General features: G+C 35.2%; 1 protein-coding gene across 45 annotated transcripts in view; it reads right to left on the reverse strand.

Moving 5' to 3' along the window:
• Positions 1 to 15,367, reverse strand: part of LOC134483395 (uncharacterized) — a 235,289-nt gene that overhangs the window by 11,062 nt on the left and 208,860 nt on the right. For 15 of the 45 annotated variants that reach the window (XM_087600916.1, XM_087600704.1, XM_087600923.1 and 12 more), the window contains 4 exons: positions 14,680 to 14,772; positions 4,673 to 4,795; positions 3,765 to 3,947; positions 969 to 1,079 (listed from right to left, as the gene is read on the reverse strand). The exons of 3 other annotated variants lie outside the window; for them this stretch is intronic. In XM_087600916.1, coding sequence (XP_087457042.1) covers positions 4,774 to 4,795; positions 14,680 to 14,772 — 115 coding nt within the window. In that variant the 3' untranslated portion in view covers positions 969 to 1,079; positions 3,765 to 3,947; positions 4,673 to 4,773. Of the gene's footprint in view, positions 1 to 968; positions 1,080 to 3,764; positions 3,948 to 4,387; positions 4,431 to 4,672; positions 4,796 to 14,679; positions 14,773 to 15,367 lie in introns of those variants that run through there. 27 more of the 45 variants (XM_087600938.1, XM_087600781.1, XM_087600743.1 and 24 more) reach the window with 9 other exon arrangements.

A 15,367-nucleotide genomic window follows, 5' to 3' on the forward strand; every position in this document is an offset into this window, starting at 1 on the left:
CAATCTTTTCCCTCTCTCTCCTCTATTTCTTCCAGGTCCCTCCCTTCTTCTATCTCCTGTGACTATTTTGTTCCCTTTTCCATATAGGATTGAAACATCCACATTTTTGTCTTCCTTCTTCTTAATCCAGATATTGCTCAACATTGTGTCCATAAACAACTGAATAAATAATTAAAATATGGTACATTTATACACTGAAATATAACTCACTTGTAGAAATAATCAAATCATAGAACTCTTGCTTAAGTGGATCAAATTCGAAAAAGTCATATTGAGTGAGAAATATCATCCTGAGTGAGAAAAGTCATCCTGAGTGAGGTACTCAGAACCCCAAAGAAAATTTAGTATGTGACCACTTAAAACTGCTTCTTAGGCTTTAAACTTTAAAAATGCATGTAAGGATCCTTAAATCCTCGGAGGTAAGAAATAGAGTAAGGAACTAGAAAGGATGGAAGTTTTTCCTGAATAAGTAAAAATATAATTAAATCTGGAGACTTGTTGTTATGTGATAGTGCAATCGGAATATTAAATGGAGAAATGGAAGTAGGTAGGCTAAGGGACAGCAGAATCTATGGACCTTCTGAAGAATGTTATAGAAAAATATTACAGTAGATCCTTAATATATAATATGTAAATGAATATTCTTAAAATGCATAACCAAATAATGAAGAGAGTACATCCTAATTGACTTCTATCACAACCAAAACCCACTCCAATGTGAGTTTTAATAAATGAGACTTCACAGAAACCCTCAAACAACTTACATCCCTGCCCACATTATTGGTTGCTTTACATAAACTGATGGTCAAATTATATTCATGAGACAACACTTACCTACCTCCTGTACGTAAGCTGATGGCTGACTGAAGTAATTGTCATGGATTGGAAAGTTTATAAATAGTTTCTGAGAAGAAAAGTAAAGATGAACTTGGGTGAAGTCCTCAATTTACAATGGGGGACTCTCTCTACAGTGTACATGGGTGGAACAGTGGTATAAATATGATGAGAGTAAGTGACAGTTATTTGATTGGATCCAATGCCCATTCCAGGAGGAACATTCATGACATTGCTCATGTGCCCTAGAAAAGGGAAATAAATTGACTGTTAACCGAGGGACATACTAAACACCAGTTTTTCTGCAAAAGCAATGTAGCAATTTAAAGAATCCTAATAATGTTCTATTATTTTCTTTAATAAGTATATTTCTCACCCTTAACAGAGAAACTATCTGTTATAGATGGGGAAAAAAGCAAAGAAACATCCCTGCACAATGAGAGTAAGAGAGATTTGATAACTCAGTCATAAATGAAACTATTCTATCAATACTCCTTTCACCTCTCAGGAATCTTTGTTTTGGGAGAAATCTAGGAGCCAGTGGGGATGGAAAAATGTAACCAAGGAAACAGTGTGTTACAAATGTAACAGACCTGACTAACTCACAAATGAACTCATTTTGATCATGAATACATGCATATGGTTTGCATAGAGTAAAGTGAATTGGTTCGCAGTACTGAGACAAAGAACTGAACACAAACTCCCATCTCTAACCAAGGAGCTGTGTCCAATATACAAAAGCTTCTAAAGGGGAAATTAGTTTAATACAGTGGAGACTCACTTATTAAAGATACTACATTCATGGAAGGTTTTAATCAAAGCAGTGGACAGCCAAATCATATGAACTCAATGGTATTTTGACAATAATTTTTGATTCATAATGCTTTGTCTCTTGACATAAAAACAGATACCATTAAACAGAAGAAAAAGTAGGAAAGAGCCTCAGTTAGCCCTGGCAGATTTCATGGTAAGATCATGTTGTATACACACCATACACTTTGTTTGCTGAACATACAGAACTCAACCTTGAGCTATCCAGGAAAGTTTCCCTGGTGGTTATCTTTCATAATGATAAAAAACACTAGTCAGGTTACATAGAGAAAAAAAGATGATGGTTTTCTCATCCATTAATAAGCCTTATATGCTCTAATAATGCCATGCCTGATAAAATGCACTAATATTACAATTGTGCAAATATATTTTGTGCTTAACTAACCACATTATTAATTAGAAAGGCTGTCACTTCCACAAAAGAGAATTCAGGAATGGTACTACAAACTTCGTCAACAAAATTGACTGAGGAATATAAAAACCTTAGGAGAGAATACACTAACATTGTTTTTTTTTTCAAATGCCCATTTTGTAAATACCCTTTTAAATATTTATGTTATGTCCTTAGGTACGTGTTGCTGATTATATAATTATCTGATTACTCTTGGTATTTTTTTGCAGAAAGATAAATAACTCTGAGTTGGTTTGCATATGTTTCGCCCAGGGAGTGGCACTATTAAAAGTTGTGACCTTGTTGAAGGAAGTGTGTCACTGTGGAGTTGGGCATCCAGACCATCCCCCTTCCCTGCCTGAGGGTGCTCAGTTTGTTCCTGGCTTCCATTGGGTGAAGATGTAGAACTCAGAACTTGTATACCATGTCTGCCTGGATGTTGTAATTCTGCTATGCTCCTGCCTGAACCTCTGATTCTATAAGGCAGGCCTAATTAAATGTTGTTCTTTATAAAAGTTACATTGGTGATGGTATCTGTTCACATCAATAAGACCCTAAGACAAACTACAAAAGCACTGTGAATAAGCAACCTTCAGTACTCAGACACAGTTGGGAATGCTAAAGTTCCCCATACTAGGTAAAAGCTCAAGACTGGAAGAAATGCTATGCAATATCTCTATAAATGGCCTGGCTACTGTAAACATGGCCTCCTACAGTTAAGGTTACATGGGTGCCCATCACAAGATTAAGCATACATTCAAATAAGGAAGAAGGAGGACTTCTCAATATTCCAACCCTACCTGCACACATTCTTAATGAAATAGATGGGTACTAGGGTACCAAGTGTCCTATTTCCTTAGAAATGTGGTCACTTGTAAGGACAAACAGAATATATTTCAGAATAATAAAACAATATACAACAAACTCAGAGCCAGCATCATGCTGAATGGAGAGAAACTCAAAATATTTTCATTAAAATCGGAAACAAGATGAGGAAGTTTATTCTTCTTGTCCTATTCAGTACAGTATCAGGAGATTACTTCCAATAGGATATGATTTTATGTATAAAAGTTCCTAAAAATGACAGGAGAAACATGATAACGCTGATAATTATGTTCAGCAAAGTAGCAGTATAAACAAATTAATAAAAAATACTGTCCTGAAATAACAAATGTTTTGTGGAATATATCATAAAAATGTTTTATAAAATATATATTATATAACATTACATATAACATTGTTATATATAATACATAACAGCAGGTTATATAAAATATTTTATGTGTATATGTGTAATCACCAATAATATCCTTCATACAAATTAAAAAACTCAGTTGTAAAATTATGGAGAATGAAAAAAGAGTCCCTGTAGCATAAACCTGAATAATAAACAAATTTCCATAGGTATCAGAATGGCAGATTTCAAATTATTCTATAAAATTGGTGCAGTAACAAAAACTGTAATGAATGGTGTTACTCTGTTATTTCTGTATTAATTAACACCTCTTTAGAAGCAATAACCTTAGCAAACCCTCACACTGCTCTTGGCTTGGATCAACATAGACTTGCATTTTAGAAATACTTTAAAAATCTTAAACCCAAACAGCATTTTGAAATAAAATACAAACTACTATGAGTAAAAGAATAGGACGCGCCTCTGAGGAAATTTGTTATAGTCTCAAAGCCTATTATTAGTCTGTAATGTTACCTCAGTACATATTTAGAGCACTCAGCTTAGTGTTTGCATGGCATTCCTGAGTGTGTTAACAAGTGGGTCTCTGATTCTTGTGGCTGCTCCTTTTCCTTCTGTTAGGTTGCTTTGTCCACCCTCAATATTATGTTCTTTGTTTATCTTATTATATTTTCCTTCGGAGAGAGAAAGGGAACAGATCTGGAAGAAAAGAGAGGTGAGGGAAAACTGGAAAGAGGAAAAAACTGAAAACTATGATCACGATTTAAATAAAAATTAAGAATGGAAATAAAAAGTGGGACAAAATCAATTTTCACTAAAAAATAGACCATATTTAATGAAAAGCAAAATACAATTCCAATAAGACAAAAAAAAACATACAAACAAACTGAAGCAAAAGAAAAGACAAGCTCTTGAGGATTTAACTGATGGAAGATGGATAAAATTCCCACCTAAACTCCCCAAAAACAAAAACAAATCTGCATTCTATTTTGCATATTTTATAAAATTCATCCAAATCAGGGAATCAAATCAAAGTATAGATCAAATATCTAAAGAAACTTCTTTCCGATCCAACAGTTTATTGGTAATCTAGGCAAGATTTAAAAATAAAAAAATAATAATAAAAAAATATCACATACCTAAAGACATGGACGTATTGTCATAACATTCAAACTAGATCACCTTATGAGATCACAGAAGAAAACAGTTTATTATTCTGTATTACTCTATACACTGTATGTGAGTATGTAAAGTGTAAGTGTTTGTGTGGTTGTGGGTGTGTATGTATATATGTGGAAGATACACCACATTTCCACATGTTTTCAGTTCACACACCTGAACTCTGCTCACTACTCTTTCTTAAAGCAATTTTCATAACCCCTTTCTTTTATTATAACTATTGCGACATCAAAATTCATTCTTACCTGAAGCTTTAACCATTCAGAAACTAAGAGGTACAACCCAATCATGATCCGTTGTGTGCTTTCCCTCTGAAGATAATCTGTACTTTAACTCTCAGGTGTTTTTATTCCTTCATATCTTTCAGTCTATGGCAGATAACAAGATAACTTTTTAACTTCATTATGGATGTTGTTTTTATGCAACACCCATATACCAACTTATTCTTTTTCTTTCCTGACTGCCATTCCTCCCACACACCAAAAATCCACATTATTGTCAGCTATTTGAAATGCTAATATTCACCATGTAAGATAACAGAGCTAAAGTGAAAAGGCAGTTTAACTGCTCAAGGGGAGGGGCACTGCAGCAAACACAACACAAGACAAGACAAAGGAAGCCAGGTCCTGATCTGATAGGTTTCTTATCTGACTGTCCAGAGTCAAAGATTTAAGATCAGTAGAAAAATCTTCTGTCACAACAAATTTGCAATATTTAGTGTGAAAAAAGTCATGTCTATGAAACAAATTATGGGGATATGACGGAGCTGACCTTGTTTGCTGCATTGCCTTGCTGACCATTCCTAGGTTGGATGCAACAGGCACCTTGTCTGCCTCTTCTCTGAGCAGGACCTGCTGCACTGACTTGACTAATCACACTCCCAACCCCCAGTCTGTGCTAGTGAGCTGGCATAACCCTGCATCACGCATGCGTGCATGGTCACCAGGTAGCAGAGATTCAAAATCTTTTCTAAAGCTAATGTACAAAGCAGGCAGCCATGAGCTTTAAACTGTCCTATTGCTAATATGACAGAGGAGGGTCTTCATAAACTTCTGTATAAATTGGTCAGGGATAAATTCAAGGATTTTTGGGCAATGATAATTACATGATATTAAATTATATTCACATCTAGATCTTTATAGAAAGGAAAAAGAGTGCTTAGGAAAAATGTAACAAAATTGTGAATGGACAAAAACACTAGATACTTGTAGAAACCACTAAGGAATAAAATATGCTATTTTACCAACATTCTGCACTAGTAAGGTTTTACTTGATTAGGTGGATTTTTAAAATTTCCTATGTGCTCATGTAAATGAAGCACTTATGGTTAACATAATATTTGCTATATAATAAAAGCATTGGTTTGTCATTCAGTGATGAGTTTTTCTTCAGTTTTAAAATTTCTTGCTATGAGATACTTACTTGTTTGTTTTGTAGATCTGGTCTTACGTATTAGATTTAGCTGGACTGGAAACAAACTTTTAGAGCAGGCTGGCTTTTAACTCAGAAATTTATGAGCTTCTAACTTGCAAGTACTTCAAGTAAACTCATATGCCACCACAGTTAGCTAGATTTTATTAATGCTGTTAATGAGGTGTGTGTGTTTGTGTGTGTGTGTCTGTGTGTCTGTGTGTGTGTGTGTCTGTGTGTGTGTGTGTGTGTGTGTGCATATATGTAGAGGTATGTAGGTATATATCTCCAGATCTGCAAATACATGTAGTTTTTAGACACCTGACATGAGATCTGGGAAATATTTTTCAGAACAGTATTAGTTTGTACAAGCCGAAGCATCACTTAGGCTCTTCTATGCAACTTTAAACCTTTGTGATTTTGATCCCTAAAGAATTTGCAAAAGAAGTACACACAAAAATGTAGAAAGGCTACTAATTTTAAACATTCAATTATTTTCCAATAAATATAAATATGATATTGACTTAGTAATATTCTTTTCTGCAAGACAATGTCTACACGGGAAAGGGAAATTCATAAGAATTACTATATGTGATTTGAATTTGGACAGTCTGCATTGTGTTCTATAAAGTCATGGAAGGAAAACATTTGCAAAAATATAAAGGTGTCTTTGAATGCATATGGAAATCCTCAGCTTCCTACCCCATAGCAGTAGTTTCATAAGCTATCTCTGTGTGACTAAATTTGCTTCAATATAGGACTGAGCAGATAAGCATGGCAATATATCAATTCATGCCTTACTGAATGAAATGGGTGACTACAGGCTGTGCTACTGCAGATCAGTCCCTCTGAATCTTCTGACAATGCTGAAGGATTTCAAAGCTTGCTGAAAAGAAAGTTCTACAATATCCTTGAATTTTAATGGTACCTTGCAAATACTGATTCCTATTAGCAACAAAGCCTGTGAAATTACAATCCTGTAGTTCTTTTCTTTTATTGAAAAGTGTCTGAGGATACCTAATAGCAAGTACTCAATAAATTATATTGATTTAATATTTATAAAGACAATATTTGCATCAATAGCTTTCTTTTCTGGCTAGTAAGATGCTGCATAGAATAAACTGGATTTAAACATACAGCATTCCGTCTTTATCTGCCACCTAGCAGGTCAAATATAACGGTTTTGATATAAAGGATATCCTGTTTTCTGGATTTTATACAATATACACAAATGTCAATCTCCCCTAACAGACACATCCAGAGCATGTCAAATGCAGAGGTGAATGCTAGCAACAAACCACTGAACTGAGATCAGGACCTCCTTTGCGGGAATGACAGGAAGGATCGAAAGAGCTGAAGGGACTTGCATCCCCATAATAACATCAGTGCCAACCAACCAGAGCTTCCAGGGAGTAACCACAACCCAAAGACTATACATGGACTGACCCAGGGCTCTGAATGCATATGTAGCAGAGAATAGCCTTGTTGGGACACCAGTGCAAGGGGAAGGCCTTGGTCCTGCCAAGTTTGGACCCCCAGTACAGGGCAATCTCTGCAAGGGGTGGTAAGGGGCATAGATGGGGGGGACCCCCATAAGGGGGAATGGGAGGGGATAGGGGACTTATGGACAGGAAACTGGGAAAGGGAATAACATTTGAATTGTAAATAAAGAAATATATCCAATGAAAGAAATAATATAATATAGGGTTTTCTAAACAAGAAAATGAATCGAACATTTTTGCATCTATACATATACTGTGTGTCAAAGTGTGATTAGGTTACTAAAAATACCTAAAGAAATTCCTGTGTTTTAAACTAAATAATGCTTTTATCATTACAAGTACCTAGTATTTGAGGATATATGTGTAAAAAGATGAATCTATGGACATTGGATTGTAGAGTTATTGGAATGTAGAGTTCTTCACTAACCACTGTGTTAGTGAAGAGGCCAGTGCTAAGGATCCTCAACCTGATGCTACACACAAGGACAGGTTCTCTTACCTCAATGAAATTAATTAAATTAACCCTGCTGCAGAATGAGAGAGGCTTACCTGTCAATTGTCTGAGAGAAAGAATAACCATCTCAATAATATCTAAGAATAAAAACTTGTATGACATATAAACTATGCTGTTATATTCTACAGATAATAACTATGCTTTCATAATATGTGGTTGGATCCTGATTCTAGCAATGAGTCTGTTATTTGGGAAATTCAAGAAATGTCTGTTTACTGATTATAGTATCTGTGAAATGGAGAAGGATTTGTACAAGTCCAATTCAATGGATACTTAAGATGCAGTCTTTCTTAACAGGTAGTTAGAAGAGTAGTAACAGTGTGGGATTAGGAGACCTTAACTTGATCCACAGGATGTAGTGTACACTATCGGGGAATATAATGAATTCTGTACTTGCTGTTTTTGTCATTGGTCTTGACAGATGTATATTTTGTATATGTTCAGTTTTAAAAACCCTTAATTCCACAGTGTAGAATTCTAATTTCCATGTGGTAATCATTTTAATAATGTTTCTTGAGCTTTTCATTGTCCTGATTAGTGAAGTCCTCCTTTTCTCCTCCTCCTCCTTTTCTTCCTCTATCTCTTCCTCTTTTTATCTTTTACTCAAATTTTGCTTTTGTTCATATCCTTTTCAAATTTTGAAACTTGTGAGACACTGTAGCATTCTGTAGAGTAGGTTGGCCTCAAATTTGAAGTAAACCTTTTGTTTCTATCTCTTGAATGATATGATTACAAATTTATGTCATTATATTTTTAATGCTTTTAATTTCATTTGTATTTGTGGATTTGACTTTGATCATTAATTACTTTTAGAAATTTGTTTTGTGAAAAAGACCAGTCATGTTGGCACATGCCCTTATATCTAACAACTTAGAGGCATAGGCAGAGCCTGCCCTGAGTTTACTTACAGCCAGTATTACGTTTTAGAATTTGTTTGTAACAACTCCAAAAATATATTAATAAAATTAAAATTGTAGTAGCAAAAGATTATTTCTTCTCTTTTGTATCTTGAGTGGTAAGCAGCAGGTGGCTGAATAGACAGCTTATATCTCAAACCACAGAGCAGAAGCAGAGAGAGGTTATTAAAATATCTTGAGTTTTTTAAAAGATAGAAAAACATTCCTAGAGGTATCTTTGTCCAGTAATAATTGGGAGTCAAATATGTGAAAATTAGAAACCAACAGTGGACATATCATTCAAACTACTGCATTCTACTCCCTGTTACCACAGTCTCACAAACAATTCATAATAAAAATGTATAGTATACAAATTTAAAAGACTCTATTAATTTTCATAGAACAAACTTTGTTTAAAAGTTTAAAGTGTCTTCTGATCCTCAAGTCAATACATTCAATGTTACCCCTGTAAGATCAAAAGCAAGTTATATGTTTCTAGCATACAATGACATAAAATACATATTACTTTTCCACTGAAATTGATTCAGGCTGTCCTGAGAAATGCTTAGAATGACCTCAAGCTTCATATTTTTCTGTTCTACACCCAGGGTGCTGTTGTTCCTTATGAGTAAAATATAACTGCGTTTGTAATGAAGTCAAACTCAAATCTGTTTATGTTATGCAAGTATGCTACCAAACATTGAATATCAAGCATATCTGCCTGGAATTTGCAAGCTGCACAGCATTTCCATTTCCAAGTGTTTCAAAATCCAAATTCTCTATAGGACTCCAAAGTCTCATTTTGAAAAGGGGGATCCTTAAAAAAGTATACTTTCTTACCTCAAGAGAGGAGAAACAAGCAATATGTGAATAGAGCAAAATCAAACCACAATGTTATTAATAAATTAACATCTTAATAATGGTGATCCATTTAATATTTTGTAGTATTTTTAAATGGTCTGGGTAACTTCTCTAGCTCGGCCCTTTGCTGCATATGTGCAGCTGCTCTTCTAGGTTATGGCTCTCTCCACACCATGGATGCTACTGAAATTGCTGGTCATCCTATGCTACTTGCATCCCCCAAAAGTGGGTTGCCTTTCAGCAACTGGGCTGCAGTTTAACCTGTAGACTCATCTGGCATGTTTCTGGAGACCTGTCCTTCCTACGCAGTGGCAAGCCTTAGCTGCTGACCATGATGTCTCAATGCCTTCATAACAGTGCCACTTGGTTGAATCTAGTTCCTAGTGAGTGACAGAGTTATGGCCTCAACATTTTTGGAACACAATTTCTGCATGCTGACCCTGAGGCATGACTTTCCAGAACATTCAAATGTATGATTCTAGTCTCTTATTTATCACCATTGAGTGATTGTTTAGACTCAGATGGCCAGGATTTATTATCCATCCAAGGTAGGAATTTCTTCACTTTGTTGGCTCTGGCATTGAAATTTTTGCATTGACACTTCCTCCAGTACATTCAAGAAACAGGGAAATTGTGAAGGATTGTGTCTAAAAGAATGAATATAAAATACAATGTGTTCCTCCTCTTAATTTCTTTTTTTATATCCAGTGTGATGAAACAGAGATAAGGATAGAAAGACACACACACACACACACACACACACACACACACACACAGAGAGAGAGACAGAGAGACAGAGAGACAGAGAGACAGAGAGACAGAGAGAGAGAGATTGAAGGAGAGAAGAGATATTAAACAGGATAAATCTCAAGGTCAGTAGATTTTGAAAATGTTAGTCAGTAGAGGAAATAAATCATTTGAGAAGGGAAGGTAGAATTAAGAAAGATACCCCTATGAAATCTGATGGCAACATAGTTTTTGCTTTTATTAACTAATGTTTGTTAGCATGTTGAATAACAATACTATTCAAAAAAATCTCAGAATTTTCACCCAGCTCCTTACCAGGTATACAGTATGGTCATGAAAAATAAAAACAATAAAAAAACAAAACAAAGCTATAAATTCTTCATACTGTTGTTCTGGACAGAGGAAGATGGTCTAATGCATTGAAGCATGCTTGCCTTGAATCACAGTATATCAAATTCAGTGCATTACTAATGGGATATCTATTGAATTCTCTCCTCATTCAATAAATAGAATTCTTCTTTAAAATTTTCAAACTGCATCATGAAATCCAGAATATACACTAAATGAATATATATTAATAAACCATCAGTTTCTAATTTATTATCCTTTCAACAGTATTTTATTTCCTTAAAACTCAGCATCATACCTGTTCCCCATGTATCTCATTACAAGAATTAGGAAACACAAGACATATTATATAGCACAATATATCTCCTCAAGAGTGAAACATGTATACCTCATATGTATGAGGTTAAAAGTATTCTATTACTAATATGTAAGCAAGGATTGTTTGTCAGGGAATAATACCAAAAGCAATCCCCATCAAAATTCCAACTCAATTCTTCATAGAGTTAGAAAGTACAATTTGCAAGTCCATTTTGAATAGCAAATATCCCAGGATAGTGGAAATTATCCTTAACAATAAATGAACTTCTTGTGGAAATCCCCATCCCTGACCTCAGGCAGTATTGCAGAATAATTCTGATACATACTGTATGTTACTGCTATAGAGACAGGCAGGTAGTTCAATTGAATATTATTGAAGTCTCAGAAATGAAGCCACTTGCCTATGTTCACTTGATCTTTGACAAAGGAGCTAAAACCATCCAGTGGATAAAAGATAGAATTTTCACCAAATTGTGCTGATTCAACAGGAGGTCCTCATGTAGGAGAATGCAAATTTTTGCATTCTTATCGCATTGTACAAAGTTTAAGTCCAAGTGGATCAAGAACATCCACATCAAACCAGATACACTCAAGCTAATGGAAAAAATGTGGTTAAGATCCTCGAACACATTTTCACTGGGGAAATTTTCCTGAACAAACACCAATGACTTATATTCTAAGATCAAGAATGGAAGACTGGAACTTCATAAAATTGCAAATCTTCTGTAAGGCAAATGACACTGTCATTGGGACGAAATGGCAATGAACAGATTGGGAAAAGATCTTTACCAATCTTATATCTGATAGAGGCTAATATCCAAAATATACAAAGAAATCAAGAATCTAGACTTCAAAAAACCAAATAATTCTATTAGAAATGGGGTACAGAACTAAACAAAGAATTCTCAACTGAGGAATATCAAATGGTCAAAATGCACCTAAGAACTGTTCAACATCCTTAGTCATCAGGGAAATGCAAATCAAAAGAACCCTGACATTCCAAATCATACCTGTCAGAATGGCTAAGATTAAAACTCAGGTGACAACAGATGCTGACAAGGATGTGGAGAAAGAGTAACACTCCTCCATTGATGATGGATTGCTACTAGTATAACCACTCTGGAAATAAGTCTGGATGTTCCTCAGAAAATAGGACATTTAAATATCCTAGGACCCAGCTCTACCTCTCCTGGGCATATACCCAAATCATGCTCCAACATATGATAAAGGCACATGCCCCACTATGTTCATAGAAGCCTTATTTATAACAGTCAGAACCTGGAAATAACACAGATGCCCTTCAACAGATGAATGGATACAGAAAATGTAGTACATCTAAACAATGTAGTTCTACTCAGCTATCAAAAAGAATGACTTCATAATGTTCATAAGCAAATATAGAACTAGAAAATATCATCTTGAGTGAGGTAACCCAATCACAAAAATAAACACATGATGTGCACTCACTGATCAGTGGATATTAGTCCAAAAGCTTGAACTACAAAAGGTACAATCCATAGACCAAATGAAGCTCAAGAAGGAGGACCAAAGTGTGGATTGTTCTTAAAAGGAAGAACAAAAGTATTCATGGGAGGAGATAGGGAGATAAAGTTTGGCCACTCAGAACCTGCCACACATGGGGATCCATTCCATATACATAAAGCTACCAAACCCAACAATATTGCTAGTGCCGAGAATTGCATGCTGAAAGGAGCCTGACATAGCTGTCTCCTGAGATGCTCTACTAGAGCTTGTCAAATTCAGAGGCAAATGCTCACAGCCAACCATAGAATGAGAGTGTGGTCTGCCTCGCAGGCATTGAACAAAGAATTGAAGGAGCTGAAGGAGTTTGCAACTCCATAGGAACAACAATACCAACCAACCAGAGCTCCCAGGCACTAAGTCATCATCCAAAGAGTACACATGGATAGACCCATAGGTCCAGATACATATATAGCAGGGATGGCCTTGTTGGGTACCAATGAGTGCAGAAGTCCTTTGTCCTGCCACAGCTGGACTGCTCAGTGTTTGGAAATTTCAGTGTTGGGAGGTGATGGGTGAGTGGTTTGGTGGGGGAACACCCTCATAGAAGAAGTGGGATGGGGTATGGCTTAGATGCGTTATGGATGGGAATCCAGGAAATGGGATAACATTTGAAAAGTAAATAAAATATATCCAATAAAGAAAGCTGCAAGCTGAGAAAAATTTGCCAATTGCAAAGACAAATATTTTAAAAGAGTATTTTATTGTTTGCTACTGTATATTACTCTTTGAATATTTTTCTATGGAGCACATGTCTGAAGAGGACAGGAGAGTGAGTCTTCAGCTCCTCTCCACTTGCATCACAGATTATGGGAAGCAGACATATAGGTAGTGTTAATTGAACAGTTTCCTTGAATGAGTAGTTTGTACTTTTAACGGTCGAGAATTCCTTTGGGGGAGGAGGGAGGTATTTTAATAAAAATGGAAAATATTAATATTAAAGTGGCCTCCTTAAAATATGAGTTAGATGTTTGGAAAACTGCTATCATATTCAGAGGATATTGGAGAGTAAGTCATTTTGTCCACAGGTTGAGGATTGACTGCAAGAACCTAGAGATATGTAATAGTTCTACGTAGATAAGAGAAAGTACTTTATTTATCACATGACAACAGTTTATACAACTATGTCCTACAATTTTTGGCTCCACGAGGAAATTGCGGAAAATGAAAAGACTGATATACTACTCAGACAGAAATGTCTGAACAGACATTCTCTCAACAGTTTTCAACATCCCATGTTATGAGGACTAGGACATAATCCTTTCCAATGGGTCTAGAATTCACCTGGCTCTTAAGACTTGTTATAGATTTCAGCATCCCTCCACACCTGTGTCAGTAATTCAGTGAAAGGGATCTTCTAATCAATTTTACATTTAATTTTATTTTACTATGATGAGTTCAGGCAAAACTTGTTTTTGATAATAGAATTCATAAAAAATATTAGGGTTCTTTATTGGAAAGTGGAGATATGTTTGATAAGGGAAAATCTTCCTTTTGAAAAAAAGAAAATCTTGAATTATTGGATTGACACTGTTAAACACAAGTAGACCATTTTACAAACATGTACAATGCTCTAGAGCTATGTCCCTGAAAGTATACTGGAACAGAGTCACAGCAGAAACAAGAACAAGCAGCAATAACAACATAAAAACACTTATATGCCCTACAAATGACATTGTGTTCTTCCTCAATCAATTTTCATCCAGTACACATAGTCTTTTGTTTAGGATATATGTATATTTTCATATATGATTCTGTTTTAATAAGAAACATTTTTCTATGAGCAACAATCCACCTGTCTGCTTGTCTGTGTGTTTTTCATTCCTCATCTTTTCAAGATGATGTCTTATCACTCTGATCTTTCTTTACCCAGTCTTCTTCAGTATTTAATGATTTCCCTCCAATTGATCCTTCACGAGTTCTTCAGGTATAAATGAATTGTCAGGATCCTATGGTGAACCCTGATACAATCTAAATTTCTTCACAAGAAGACTATATTGAAGTTTGTTTTTACATCATAACAAACTTCTTTACTGACAGCCTAAATAGTGTAGTGAATATTAAAAAAAAAAAAGGAAAATGTTGTGTACGGCAACTGAGACCATGCCCCTTACCCTTTAATTGACACAGTATTTGATGACAAAGTCTGTGGCACTGAAACAAGTATCTCCTCTATAACTTTGACTTGTGCTTCTGTGCTTTGAAATCTGTTGACAAAAATGTTAAAGAACTTCAGATTTGAAATATGTCCTGTTTTAGACGTCCACATTCCATTTAAAGAATTGCATCTAAATTTTGGTTTAATAAAATAAAAGCCTAAGAATTTGTTGAAAATTCCATAAAAAATTTTCATTTTAAAACTATGGTTAATGAATCATGACTTCTGTAATCCCTAAATTAATGCTGAATAATTCTTCATGTCCTTATTTACAGAAGCAATTCTTTTGGGTGCATTTCAAAATTAAGAAAAAAAGGTGAGACTTGTACTCCCAGTAATATTTGCGAAGTCATGATTCAATCAAGGAAATCTTGAATGTGAAAAAAGGAAAAGCAAATTACCTTCAGGTGTTCTAAAAACACAGTAATTTAATGAAGTTAATGCCACTTCTAAGATTTGCTCCTAGGGAAATTGAAAACCAAAAGGAACTTTTGTCCTTGTAGTTTCACCATATTTACTCTTGCCAGAGGCCAGGGCCTGAGCTGGAAGGGCAACACATCCAAGCAGTGCTTTTATGACTAATTTCCTGTAGACAGTCTACTAACTGGATCGGTTCTCTGGAATAGGATATTAGTTATTGTTGA

The sequence above is a fragment of the Rattus norvegicus genome, chromosome 1 (genome assembly GCF_021556685.1).
Source record: "Rattus norvegicus strain SHRSP/BbbUtx chromosome 1, alternate assembly SHRSP_T2T, whole genome shotgun sequence".
Taxonomy (NCBI): Eukaryota; Metazoa; Chordata; class Mammalia; order Rodentia; family Muridae; genus Rattus; species Rattus norvegicus.